Source organism: Andrographis paniculata, unplaced genomic scaffold (assembly GCF_009805555.1).
Source record: "Andrographis paniculata isolate CXL003 unplaced genomic scaffold, ASM980555v1 Contig98END, whole genome shotgun sequence".
Lineage (NCBI taxonomy): Eukaryota > Viridiplantae > Streptophyta > Magnoliopsida > Lamiales > Acanthaceae > Andrographis > Andrographis paniculata.
Genome location: NW_026137637.1, coordinates 414,193 through 427,856, shown reverse-complemented (window position 1 = coordinate 427,856; position 13,664 = coordinate 414,193). Strand labels below are relative to the sequence as shown.

At 32.3% G+C, this 13,664-nt stretch overlaps 2 protein-coding genes across 2 annotated transcripts; both read left to right on the top strand.

Annotated features, from left to right (window-relative positions):
- Positions 1-1,292: 1,292 nt before the first annotated feature.
- LOC127243889 (NAC domain containing protein 50-like) lies at positions 1,293-4,460 on the top strand. Its single transcript, XM_051264110.1, has 4 exons — positions 1,293-1,660; positions 2,718-2,995; positions 3,106-3,282; positions 3,751-4,460. The coding sequence occupies exons 1-4, from the start codon at positions 1,480-1,482 to the stop codon at positions 4,231-4,233; spliced, it is 1,119 nt and encodes a 372-aa protein (XP_051120067.1). The 5' UTR covers positions 1,293-1,479; the 3' UTR covers positions 4,234-4,460.
- Positions 4,461-8,037: 3,577 nt separating this feature from the next.
- Positions 8,038-13,276, top strand: LOC127243994 (NAC domain-containing protein 53-like). The gene is made up of 6 exons (XM_051264266.1): positions 8,038-8,401; positions 9,103-9,380; positions 9,780-9,974; positions 10,737-11,243; positions 11,321-11,453; positions 12,511-13,276. Exons 1-6 carry the CDS (start codon positions 8,212-8,214, stop codon positions 12,912-12,914), a joined length of 1,707 nt encoding a protein of 568 aa, XP_051120223.1. The 5' UTR covers positions 8,038-8,211; the 3' UTR covers positions 12,915-13,276.
- Positions 13,277-13,664: the final 388 nt, after the last annotated feature.

Here is a 13,664-nt window from a genome sequence, read left to right as displayed (position 1 = left end):
AAGACAATATGCGATACTACATTTTGTCTCCAAATCGAGACTATATGTTGTCTTGGACAATCATAATAATAATCGAGATGATATCTTTTCTTAACACAAATCGAGATAATAGCATGTACTATATTTAAAACGTCTGTTTTCTGAACTCTTGATCAGTGTTTTTTGAATTTTCTATTAATATTTTATGCACTATTGAATTTGATGATATTTAAAAAAACTAACAAAATATAAAGCATAATATATACTTACATTAAACACCAATATATTTTCATAATATATCAGATATATATTCTATAGAACATCAAATATATTTTCATAGAGCACAATATATACTTTTGTGCACTAATAGATATATTAAAAAATATATATATTTTATTGATAAAGTGATAATAGTTAAAAGTATTTTTAAAATTTTAATAAAAAATTAAAGTAAATAAATTAATAGTATTTATTGTAAATAAGTGTTGAATTGAGAATAATAATTAAATTTTAATTTTTTAAATTTTTTAAAATTAATAATAAAATAAATTTAGACGAACAAAATAAAAAAATAATAATAATAAATTTGAACGAATAAAATACTAATGGTAATGAATTTAGTAAAAATAAAAAGCGTAGTCAATCGTTACTCGTCTGTTGCAAGAAAAGTTGCAAATCTAGCAGGCATTTTTGACCATTTGGTCAATTGTTAGTAATGTACTACTATATTTTTTAATATAATATTTTAAAAATTATATATATATTATTTTTTAAAAAATAAAATTAAATAAAATTTAAGTGTCCGTCCAGTATCGTTGAATAGATGGACACGTGTTCATCGACGAATCACATGAATGTAATATAAGTATTTCTGACGTCGGAGAATTAAAATTGTAAAAAAATTATATTTATGAAATTAATTACGACATACTTTAATTACGATATTAAAATAATAAATTGATCGGTTATACAACTAAAAAAAACCAATTATATCAAACTTAATTTCTCCAAAAGCTCAGTTTACACAGAAATATTTGAAGAGTTTTAAAATTTTAAAAAATTAAAAAAAAATTAATATTTAATTTAATATTTTGTAAAATAATTATATTTGATCTAATATTTTTTTACAAAAATAAATAATATCATATAAGTAAAAATTAGTTGTGTAAACAGAGGCTAAGCCTTTAAACATTTCTAAAGATAAGTCATAAATGAGAAACAGCTCAGCAAAGGCCAACAATTATTTTCTTTTCCTTTTCTTTTCTTACACTACAAATCTACAATACAATAGAATTGAATGGATTGGATGTTCGATTTCCGTGTCGGGCAAGGATTCTTCACCCCATCCATTTCTTGCCCCTTTCCCTTCTCACCAAGCAATCAATCACTCCCTCCCACTGCCCCGTCCCGCGCCTTTGCGTGCCGTGCACTTCACTTCACTTCACTCCTTCCCTCTTTTCCATTCCTTTTTCGGAGTGGAGTCGGGTGTGCGTGCGGGAGATGGAGCAGGAGGCGGGGATGGCCATGGGAGCCACGTCTCTGGCGCCGGGGTTCAGATTCCATCCCACCGACGAGGAGCTGGTTCGCTACTACTTGACGAGGAAGGCCTGTGGGAAGCCTTTCAGATTCGAAGCGGTTACTGAAATCGACGTCTACAAGTCGGAGCCATGGGAGCTCGCAGGTACTGCTCTGCTCCTTCAATTGGGGGATTTTTGTTCGTTTTGGTCTTCGATTGCGTTTCTGTTGCTTTGGTTCGTTGAATTCCTGCTAGGGTTTATGCGTTTGGAGTTGAATTTTTTTTATGATGATGGTGATGGTGGTTCGATTTGATTTATTTGGTAATTAGGTTACAGGTTTGATATGTGGTATGGTTTTGCGTAGAAATGTGAGGACTTTGGTACTTTGATTGTTGTTGAGAATTGTGGAAACTGAAAACACAGAGATTGGAGATGATGAACAAATTGAGCTCTATTGAGCATCATACCATTCAACTATGGTGTGTGTATATATGTATATATATATATGTATAATTGATTGATTTTTTACCAAGCTTTGATGGAGTGTTAGATTCTATCACACTCGAATTTCGACTCTCATTGAGCATCATTCCATTCAACTGTGATGTGTATATATATATTTATGTGTATGTATAATTGATTGATTTTGATCCGAAGCACGGAAGCTTCAAGATTCACCTTTGATGGAGTTCTTGATTCGATCATCGTCGAATTTCGACTCTCATTGAGCATCATAACATTCAACTAGGGTATGTGTGTATATATGTATGGGTATAAATGATTGATTTCGATCCGAATGAACATATTAAGAATTTATATATAGATATATAGATTCGTGCGTGCGTCTTGTGGTTGGTCAAATGGAAATTGTGCTCGAGAATTAAGTTCTAATGATTGCTTAGTGTTCTTGCAAGTTGACGAGCATCATAAATGTTAAACGATTTATATAAACACGGGTATGTATTCGTATATTAAAGTATTTGATTTGAACTCGAGCAAATCGTGCATGAACGATTGCTTAGGGTTGCACTACTAGACGAGCATCGTAAATTTATGATAATTTGTTAAATATGTGTACATATATACGTAAACAGAAGTGTTCGATCCAAATTCGATTGCTTAATTAGAGCCTTCCTACTTTTAGTTTTTTGGTGGATTCGATGCGATATTTATATAACGGAATTAATGAATTCTAAGGACGTTAATGTTTTTTCTTTTCAGAGTACTCGTCTCTTAAAAGTCGAGATCTTGAATGGTACTTCTTCAGCCCCGTGGATCGTAAGTACGGAAACGGGTCCCGACTGAATCGCGCCACCGGACAAGGGTATTGGAAAGCGACCGGGAAGGACCGTACGGTGTACCACAAAAACCAAACTATAGGGATGAAGAAAACGCTCGTTTTCCACAGCGGACGAGCTCCCGAGGGCAAGCGAACGAATTGGGTGATGCACGAGTATCGACTTTGTGATTACGAGTTGCAAATTTCCGGAGTTCCGCAGGTATCCATTCCGCTTTTAAGTTCTTATTTCTTTAGAAACTTCTTCGACGTGCTATGAATTTCGACGGTGATTGACTTTTTTGTTGCTTTTCGCCTTTTGCGTCGGAGAAGGATTCGTTTGTGCTTTGTAGAATCTTCCAGAAAAGTGGTTTGGGGCCGCCGAACGGCGATCGGTATGCACCGTTTGTCGAGGAGGAATGGAATGAAGATGCACTCGTTGTCGTTCCTGGCGGAGATGTCGAAGATGATTTCGCCAATGTTGATGAAGAACGAGTCGATCTCGACCAGGTTTCTTGTCTAAACTTCGAATTTACTGCCGCCCTTTCGCACTCGATTTTTTCTAAGCACGTTAATTTCGAATTCGTCCTTATGGAACACGAAAGTATCTTCGTCGAAATTTAAGACTCGTCGAAATATCGAAAATTAGTCGTGGTTGGATAACGGTGGTTAGATTTTGTCGATTGCACTCGTCATATGTCAAATAATCGTCTGATATGATATAAATATGTATTGTTGTGATATTTTAAATATAAAATATTACGTTAATTTCGAATTTGTCCTTGCGGAACACAAAAGTAGCTTCGTCGAAATATCGAAAATTAGTCGTGATTGGATAACGGTTCTTGTTAGATTTTGTCGATTCCACTCGTATGTCATAAATAATCGTTTGATATGATATAAATATGTATCAATGTGATATTTTTGGGAGAAATTTTCCGAAATTCCCGTCGATTTCACTCCTTGTATGCCACGCAGGACACACCGCCGCTAAGCATGGCTCCCCCTGGTTCCGAAAATGCCCCCGGCCCGTCGATCCATCCGTTTACATGCAAACGCGAGAGGTCGGAGGACAACCCGGATCCCTCCGCTGCATCCAAAACGAAAAAGTCGAAGCCCGAGAATCCCAACGTGAACGGATCCGAGGAATCGACGACAACGACGACGACGACAAATTTTTCCCCGGCGCTACTAGAATTTCCTTTGTCGGAGCCTCTCGACTCGAAAGAAACCCAACCGGCGACGAACACGGTCTCGTTCGACTCGTCCAATTTGGAGAAATCGGTGCCTCCCGGGTACCTAAAATTCATCGGAAATCTCGAGAGCGAGATCCTTAATGTGTCGATGGAACGGGAGACGTTGAAGATCGAAGTGATGCGCGCCCAAGCGATGATCAATATTCTTCAATCCCGAATCGACGAGCTAACGAAGGAGAGAGACGAGTTTCGAAAGCGCGACTGAGGAGGTGAGGAGGTACGTGTGAGTCGTCGTTTGATAAAGCTTATCGATCGATGTATTTTTTTTTTTTTTCGGAACCGCAGAGTAAGGAAGGGTCTTTAGGACAAGTTATGAGTTATGTAAATTTTGCGTAGGTTTATTACTTTAGTTTTGAGAGTGAATCCGTCGATCTAACGTTGTGTTCTCCTGAAACGAATCTAGTTTAATAAAGTTGGTGTCTTTAGATACAATTATGGGTTTTTTTTTTTTTTAAGTATTTTAAATTTAAATTAATATTATTTCTTATTGTAGTATTCAAAAAATTATATTTTGTTCTGTTTTTTATTGTTTAAAAAATAATTATACAAATTTTTTATTTAAATTACAAATATATTTTCTTATATATATATAAAGTTAAAAGCAAAAAGTTAAAATTCCTTTTTCTACAAAACATTATGTATATTAAAATATTATTTAAATAAAAATTTAAATTAATATTTTTTATTTTAATTAATTTTAAACTACAATTTTTATATAATGAATTTTTTTTGTAGCTTTTGATCTATTTATTCTCTCACCAAATAATTTGGTGTGCGTTTGTTGAGTAATGAATTTTTTGTTATTTATTATTTAATTTATTACTTGCTCGGTCTATCTATGAGTCACACTTATTTTAACAATTTTTTTTTTTAATTTATATTATGTTTTAATATATTAATTAAAATTCAAATATCAATAACAAAGAGTAAATAAGATCTTAGATTGTGTTTGGTACAAAAAAATAAGGTTAGAGAAATGGAAATTGTATCATTTCTCTTGTTTGTTTGAGTCAAGAGAAATGGAACTTGGAGAAATAAATTATTTTTATTTCTCTGCTTTCATTAGAGAGAAATGATGTTGCAGTATATATATTTTTTAATTTTTAAAATTTTTTGTACTATTTAATTTTTATAATTTTTTAAAAATTATATTATTTTAATTTTACAAAAAACAAACTTAATTTATTTTTAAAGTATTTAATTTTTACGACATTTTAAGAAATTGTATTAAAATATAATCTTAAAAACATCGTATATAATTTATAATTTTTTTAAAAAAATTTTACCAAAAATATTTTTCATGAATTCTCATTAGTTAAAACTCTCTTTTTATCGTGTTAATCATTTATTTTTGTTTGCTCATTCATATATCTGCATTTTTTTTTAGATTTCTCAAATCAATTCTCTGTTTTATCAAACAAGAGAATTAATTCTCATTCTCTACTAATTCCATTTCTCTTCAATTTTATTCTCTACTATCATTTATCTCGTTTGTCTGCAATTTTATTCTCTGTACCAAACGCCCCCTTAGAGTCATACGGACGGAGATAGTATTTAAGTATTTAATTCTTATGTTTTTTTAAAAAATTACAATAATTTTTTAGTTTACAAAATATAATATATAATCTATTATTTAAACAAAAAAATTATTTTTTTTATACCAATTAATCATTTATTGGATTCATATATAACTGTATTTTTTATTTTTTTTTTACCAAATAAAATAATTTATTTTCTCTTGCAATTGTATTTTCTACTAGTAAATAAATTACAATTAAACAGTTAAGAAACCAAAAAATAAGTTGAAAGTGGGTCAATATCATTATCATGCAAACTTCCACGCAGCTGCACCATCAATATTAATATTACTATAACGATAACCATACAAAATGGGAACAATAAATAATTACATAAATAAAAATAATAATAATAATAAATAAAATAAAATAAATGTATATATATATATATAATAATAAATAAACAAATCTAGAACATTCCAAATCCGAACAAACAAACAATTCGTGGCATCGTAGTTACATTGCATTGCAGCAGAAGACTTGGCTTTCGTCAAACCACGTTTCAATACGACGCCGTATCGTTCTTCGTTTTTTTACGGATGCGCTTGCGCCACCTCCTAAACGATGCCGTTTCACCTTCACCCCCTCTTTTATTTATTTATTTCTATGTACACGCTAACGAACAATTCTTTAGGCACTACGTACTACACTCGCTTGCATTTACACGTTAGGTAATTGGAAAATCATATTGGAAAAATCAATTCTTCTCTGATTTCCACGCTCCTCATATGGGCACGGTTGATCCGAGAAAGATCCGAATATCCGACCCGATTTGTGGAAATTATTATTATTATTATTTAGTAATTTATAGTACTTTTAAGAAAAATATGTAATAATATAAATTTTTATTTTTTTTTTCTTTGGTAAAGAAAAGTTGTATTTTTTTTACTAAAAAGGAAAATGGGAATAAATTTAGATGACAACCCAAAAAAAAAAAAAAAATAAAAATAAATTTGAACGACGGAAGAAGTAATAAATAAATACTATTATTATATTTGACTATTGTTGTTTTATTTAAAAAGTAATAAAATTAGAGATAAGAAAATTAACTTGATCAATATTATACTCCCTCCGTTCAATTTCTATTGTGCCAAAGTATATTTGCACCGTTTTTTAGGTGATTGTCTCTTTGTTATGAATTGACAAATTTGTCCTTAATTGTACGGTAGAGATTAAAAATAATAAATGAATGGTAAAAATGTAAAATTTGCATTTGAAAAATAAAATAGGACAATAGTTGTTTGATGTCCCAAATAGAAAAGTAGGACATTAGTTTGTGAACAGAGAATATTTATTAATAAATTTGACTATAAATATGAAGTTAAAATAATTATATTTACAAATAAAATCAAGTTAAAATAAATTTGACTATAAAAATGAAGTTAAAAAATTTGATTTAATTCATATCTTTATAAAGAGAAAATTAACTTTAACAATATTATATTAAAAATACAGATAAACATAATTAGGTGGTGTTTGCTTGTATTATTCGTAGTATTCATAATCTTTATTTTTTTTATTAAATTAAAATTTAAATGTTTATTTGTTTATTATTTAGTATTCATTAAAATTTAATTTTTGTTAGTGTTCATAATTTTTTTTATTAGATAATAGTAATTTAATAGTATAATATTTCATAACCAAAAAAAAAATATTTGTATTAAAAATATAAAAAATATTGATATTGATTTGAAATTACAATCAAACATACTTTAAATTTACATAATGAAATATAATTTTTATATTTATTCATATCATATTAAATAATTATTTACATTTAAATTTTATTTTAAATTCAACCATAAAACCCACTGATAAATATATTTTTGTTTGATTTCGATTTGAAACTGAACTTAGAATTAAAATTTTAATTTAATGAAATAATTTAATACTATCTCCGTTTCATAAAAAAAGATAACATTTATTTTTTGTTTAATTATATTAACTTTGAAAATATTATTGCTATAATTTACTCGTGTATTTGTATTATACGAGACTAATAAAAATATTGCAAAAAATTCATAATACTCTTTTTATAAGACGAAAGTAATATAATAATTTATAAAAAATATATATATATTTATTGATAAATAACGTTAGAATGGTATTTAAAACATAAACAAAACGCAATTTATTTGTTTTAATGTAAAAAAAAAAACGTCAAATGAAAAAAAAAAAAAGTCTCAGTCGAAGAAGTTACCCTACCCGGCTTGATCCGAAACCCGAATCCGTATCCGAAAATGCTCCTATCCACGGCGTTCACGTGAGCCCAGCTAGGGTCACCGGCCCGTCACCAAGACCTAACAGATTATACATTTACCCAACTACGGTCACCGCGCCGTCACAGAGACCCACCGTATTTCGTAGTATCTAGATTATTCTGGCATACGGTATATATACGCAATTTATTATTTTTATATTATATTACTAATTTATTTGCAAAGCTAAAGTCTGCTTTTCTTTACGCTTTTGTTTTTCTTCTTCTTCTTCTTCATCTATTAAACAATGGCGACTACTCGTTTCCACCCACGTTAGCGTCGATCGGAAGGAACCTGCGAGGACTGCCGGAATTGGGGGTGAACTTGGATCGAATTTTGTGTGCGGACATGGAATCGATTGCAGGCAAGAGGAATTCGTCTGGATCGTCGAGTACGCTAGCGCCGGGGTTCCGCTTCCATCCTACAGATGAGGAGCTTGTGCGGTACTATTTGAGGCGGAAAGTCTGCGGAAAGGGCTTCCGCTTCGATGCGATATCTGAGATCGATATTTACAAGATTGAGCCGTGGGATCTTCCTAGTATGTGCTCTGCTCCTTCTGTTCTGGTGGTTTTAGGTCGTTTTTGTGTTTGATGATTCGATTTTAGTCTTATCGGTGGTTTTAGGGTTTGGCTGGAGATTTTGGTACGCTGCTCTGGCGGTTCGATTGAGGGTGGAACTGGTTGATTTTGTAGGGTTTAGTTTTCCTTTCTTTTTCTTTTTTGTTCAATTTGGGGTTTTGTGGTGTTCCCGGAGGGTATTGTGGTTGTTTTGATTCGATTGGTTTGTGAATTTTGCTGTAGAAGTCGATTACCTATGGTCTAGTGGTCTGTTTCTTACGATACTGCATAGATCTGATTTCCAAACGAAAGTTTCTGCTTGTCAATCATTGAAATTGTGTACGGATTTCTTTGCATCTTTAATATGCTAAATATTGACTAAGATGGAGGAAATGAGGTTTTATTTCCTTATCTAATTTGTTCTTACAGATGTTAACCATATTTCAGTGTATCTTTATCGTGTCAGTCAATTATTATCATTTTTTGGTGCCAAATATGACCAAGTATTAGATTCTTTATTTTTTTTTTTATCTTCAGCAATTATTAACCATATATATATATGCATGTATATTGACACAGATGTTTGCATGCAAGCATACTGTTCTTAATCTTGTTTACATAAATAAGTTTGTTTTCTGCATTATGAAGCTGAAATGAAAGTGATGGTAATGTGGGGTTTTAGGTTTTTCGAAGCTGAAGAGTAGAGATTTAGAGTGGTATTTCTTCAGTGGACTGGATAAGAAGTATGGTAATGGAGCGAGAACGAACCGAGCTACCGAAAAAGGGTATTGGAAAACGACTGGAAAGGACAGAGCCGTCTACCATAAATCACAAACTGTTGGGATGAAGAAAACTCTTGTTTATCACAGCGGGAGGGCTCCAAAGGGTCAGCGGTCGAACTGGGTAATGCATGAATACAGGCTTACTGACACGGAGTTGGGAAAGACTGGTGTAGCTCAGGTAGGATGATATTGTGGCCTTTTCATTTCCATGTAGAGGTTAATCTATATATGTGTATTCTACCGTTTTCTTAGCATATTAAAATATGTGGAAGTGCTAAGAGAAGCTTCTTCAGGGTTAGCTTTTGAAGAAATCGAATTTTGCATTTAACTTACTTATATATGGAGCTCTTACTCTTTATCTTTCTCTCTGCTTTGTTTTCTAAAGCTTAATTAGAGATATAAATGTTTTTAATTTTTGCCATCTGAGAGTTACTGTTGTAAGCTTTCAATGCAAGAATTTGTAATTGTTGAATGTAATATTATTAATAATGGGACAAGTGGCCTGTGGGTGATTTGTTAATTACCAAGTCCTGACATTTTTTTGTTTTCTTTCCTTGCAATCATTTCGGTGGGACAGGATTCTTATGTTCTATGCCGAGTCTTTCAGAAGAGTGGTTCAGGGCCGAAGAATGGTGAACAGTATGGGGCGCCATTTGTGGAAGAAGAATGGGATGATGATGAGTTAGAGACAGAGTTTGTTCCGAAAATGGAGATCGCGGAGGAAGTTGACATGGGTGATGATGCTTATTTGGATGCTGATGATCTTGAACAGGTTTATCCTCGATCCATTTGTAACTTTTAACCAATTTGGTTGTACTACTACCCCACCCTTTGACTTAATCAAAATGATTCAGCTATATGTTACCGAACATTAAATGATGAAAGACACATGAAGCTGTGTTGTCACTTGTCATCATTTGTAGGTGTTATATATGCATCTGACATTTATATAGAAATTGATAATTAGGTCAAGTAAACATTATATTTTGCATTTTGCCTTCGAAATTTAGGTGTCTTCTGGAAGTGAAACAAACAAGATTGTGTTGATCGACTTTCTTAGTGATACATATACCTAGCATGCAAATTTGAGTGTTTTAATGTATACTTGAGTACAGAGTAGTGCTGGAACTGGAGCTTTTGGGCTTGAATTGAGCATGATATACTTAACAAATTATATTTTTATAAGTTGGCGTATTTATTTATTTATTTTAATCTTCGTTTAAGAGCCTGTATTAGTCCCACAAGAATTGTTATTTTCGAATCTAGTTACCTTATGCTATTAAAATTAAAATTTTGAATCCCCTAATTTAAAGTTGGTTGGACCTTCATCCTTTCTGATAAATGATAATTACACATGCTAGTTTATTTTTCTCCATCAATCTTTTCATTCTTGAAAGTTTTTGGAAAAGAAATTACTCACTAATATCATCAAATATAAGTGGGGGACTAAATAGATTAAGAACTGTAGTTTTTGTTTGTTTGTCCGTTTTTCTTTTTAATTGGTCTTATTGAGCTAAGAATTTCTTTGTGCCAGATTCTCGGTTCTGATGTTCCATCCGGCGTACCTCTCCCTTTAAACACCCAATCTGCAGACAGTAGCAACGTGGAGGAAACAACAGAATCAATCAATGATGCGCAACTGTACTTGTTGAATTCTGGTGAACAATATTGTGCGCCCGAACCACAGGAGAACAAAAACTTCTACGATTTCTCCATTCCTTACGACACAGAAGTAAGAGCAGTCAAGCATGAATATATTGGAGAGTCCAGCAAGTCTCGGGATTCAGATGATTTGGAAAACTTGCTCGATAAACCATTTGGTGGTTCTTCTGATAATCTTCCATTTGGCAATGGGGGTTTCCTTGAAGCCAATGATCTTTCAAATCCAATTGAAAATAGTTCCGGTGATTTCAACCTGCTGGATGAATACCTCTCATTCTTCAACGAGGATGATAACAGCCCACATCCATTTACATATGATTCTTCATTGGCTCTAGGAAGTGTCGATTCTCTTCCTGATCAACCTTTGCTTCCTCAGAAGGTAACATTACGCCCCAATTTCAGCTTCCGTTTTTCTAACATTTTGAAGGAGTCTTTTCTAACAGAGTACCACTACAGGAACTGATCGAAGCTGTTGACAACAAAGATGAACATGATGCTCCATCTTTGCCGAACGGACATGTCGACAACAATGACAGTAGTAGCTCAGCAGCAGTTTCTGATAATTTGGATTCTGGCAAATTTGAATCAGGTACTCTAACTCAACTCACTTTCGACACATCCAAAAATGCTTATATATACACACACATGGACGCTCGTGCTTTTGCTCGATTTATAAGTGAAATATCTATCTTTACATACACATATACATGTATTTGTTTCAACAATTTTCAGTTAATCATGTCTTTATAGGTTGAAATGCTTTACAACCAAGTTCTACAATTTTTTTTTTTTCAAAATTATATACTTCTGACATTTTTTGTTTATTTTGGTTGTGAGTTTTGGTTTAAGCAGTAGCTGTTTTTATAGAGAATTGTGAAGGGTCCATAGTTAAAAAAATAAAATAACTGGAAAAAAATATCAAAGAAAATGGAGCCTTAGAATTAACCTTCTTATTTCTATAGCGGTAATGCTTTAGATGCAATGTGAACTTTGTTTTTATGAGAACTTCATATTTGTTATTTGGTTATGATTTGAAATAGTGTTAGTTTGAGTTTCAATTTGAAATGTTATTTTGATTTGATATTTTTTTAGAGGAAACAATGTATTATTATCGGGAATTGTACGAGATGAATAGCGCTGATTTCAGTTTGAAATCACAATTTAACACACCCTAAGATTTAGATATAAGTTTCGGATGTTCTAGAAATTTGGAAAATTTTGGGAATAGTATAGAGTTTGGGTATTTCATTCGACAGTTTTGTGAAAGTAAAGAATCATATATGGGTGTGTATGTTTTGGGGTTTGGATTTTGAGTTAGGATTTGAATATATAATTTTAAATTATAATAGTTGTATGATCTGATATAAACATGTGTTCATGTGATGTTTTGAATGTAAAATTAATTTTTAGTATAATATAAAAAATAAAAAATAGGTGTTCGATTTAATATTTTTGGGGAAATTTTTTTTTATAAATAGTATAATTTTTGGAAAATCCCTCAAATGAACACAACTATTAATGAATATTGACATCAGACAAATGTTCCAAAGTGGTGTTTATGTATTCATAGCCTTAGATTTTTGCAAAAAGAGCAGTTGACAAAAATCTGTTGATCTAACATATCTCCCCACCGGTAAATTGTACAGATTTTGATTATCCATTCCTCAAAAAGGCGAGCCACATGTTGGGCAGCATCTCAGCCCCATCGGCCCTCGCCTCCGAATTCCCATCAAAAGAAGCCGCTCTTCGGCTCACTTCACTTTCTCAACCATCGAGCTCGGTCCATGTCACAGCTGGCATGATCCGGATAGGGGATCTGACCGACAGGAGACACCAGGCATTGGGCAAGCCCGAGAATCTGAACATTGTTCTTTCCTTTGGATTTTCACAAAGCGCGGATGGATCAGCGCGTGTGGAGTCGAGCTTCAGCCTACTACCAGGCAAGTCTTTTGCCTCATCCTTCTCTAGAGCTTGGTTCTTGCTGCTGTTCTTTTGGGTCGTAGTTCTTTCTGTCAGCTTCAAATTAGGGACGTGCTTACGCACGAAGTAGACGACGAATTATCGAGAAAATTAACTAAAAAAAAAGAAAAGAAAAGAAAAGAAAAAGCTTGGGAATAAGCTTTTTTTTTTTTTTTTTTTGGAGTATGAGAAAAACTTGAGAAGAGAAAGAGCAGACAGTTATGTTTAGAGCCATGAATAATGTGGAAAGAAATATTGGCTCTATGTGCTGTGTGTGTTTTTTTATTTTAAATATGGTTTGATGAATTAGACCGTAGACTTTGCTCTCTCTCTCTCTCTATTTGTCTCTTTCTCTCTCTATATTTGGATTAGGACATACTTACTTACATACAGACTTGGGATGATGATTTCAAATGGTTGAAATCCACTGCCTGCCTCACTCTATTATTATTATTATTATTATTATTATTGTTGTTGTTGTTGTTGTTGTTGTTTACCTCTAATGTGACATGGTTCTAGATTTTGGGGTCAGCTTGTTTGTGTTTTTGGGAACTTTGGACTCAAATTTAGATTTAAGTTTTGGAAAATTTTGACAATAGTAAGAACTTGTGTATTTGATTTATATATATATATATATATATGTAAGATTATTTGATTTGATTATCTTTTGGTTTTTAAACTTATTGTTAATAAATAGAGTTAATAGTTCCGAAAGTGTTTTTGTACATTTGGAATTGATAATTTTGAAGGCAGGGGTAGGGGTAGGGATAGGGTTAACAAACTTCGATGTGATGTGAATGGTTTGCTTATTGTTTAACAAATTCTTCGAGAATTAGAAAGG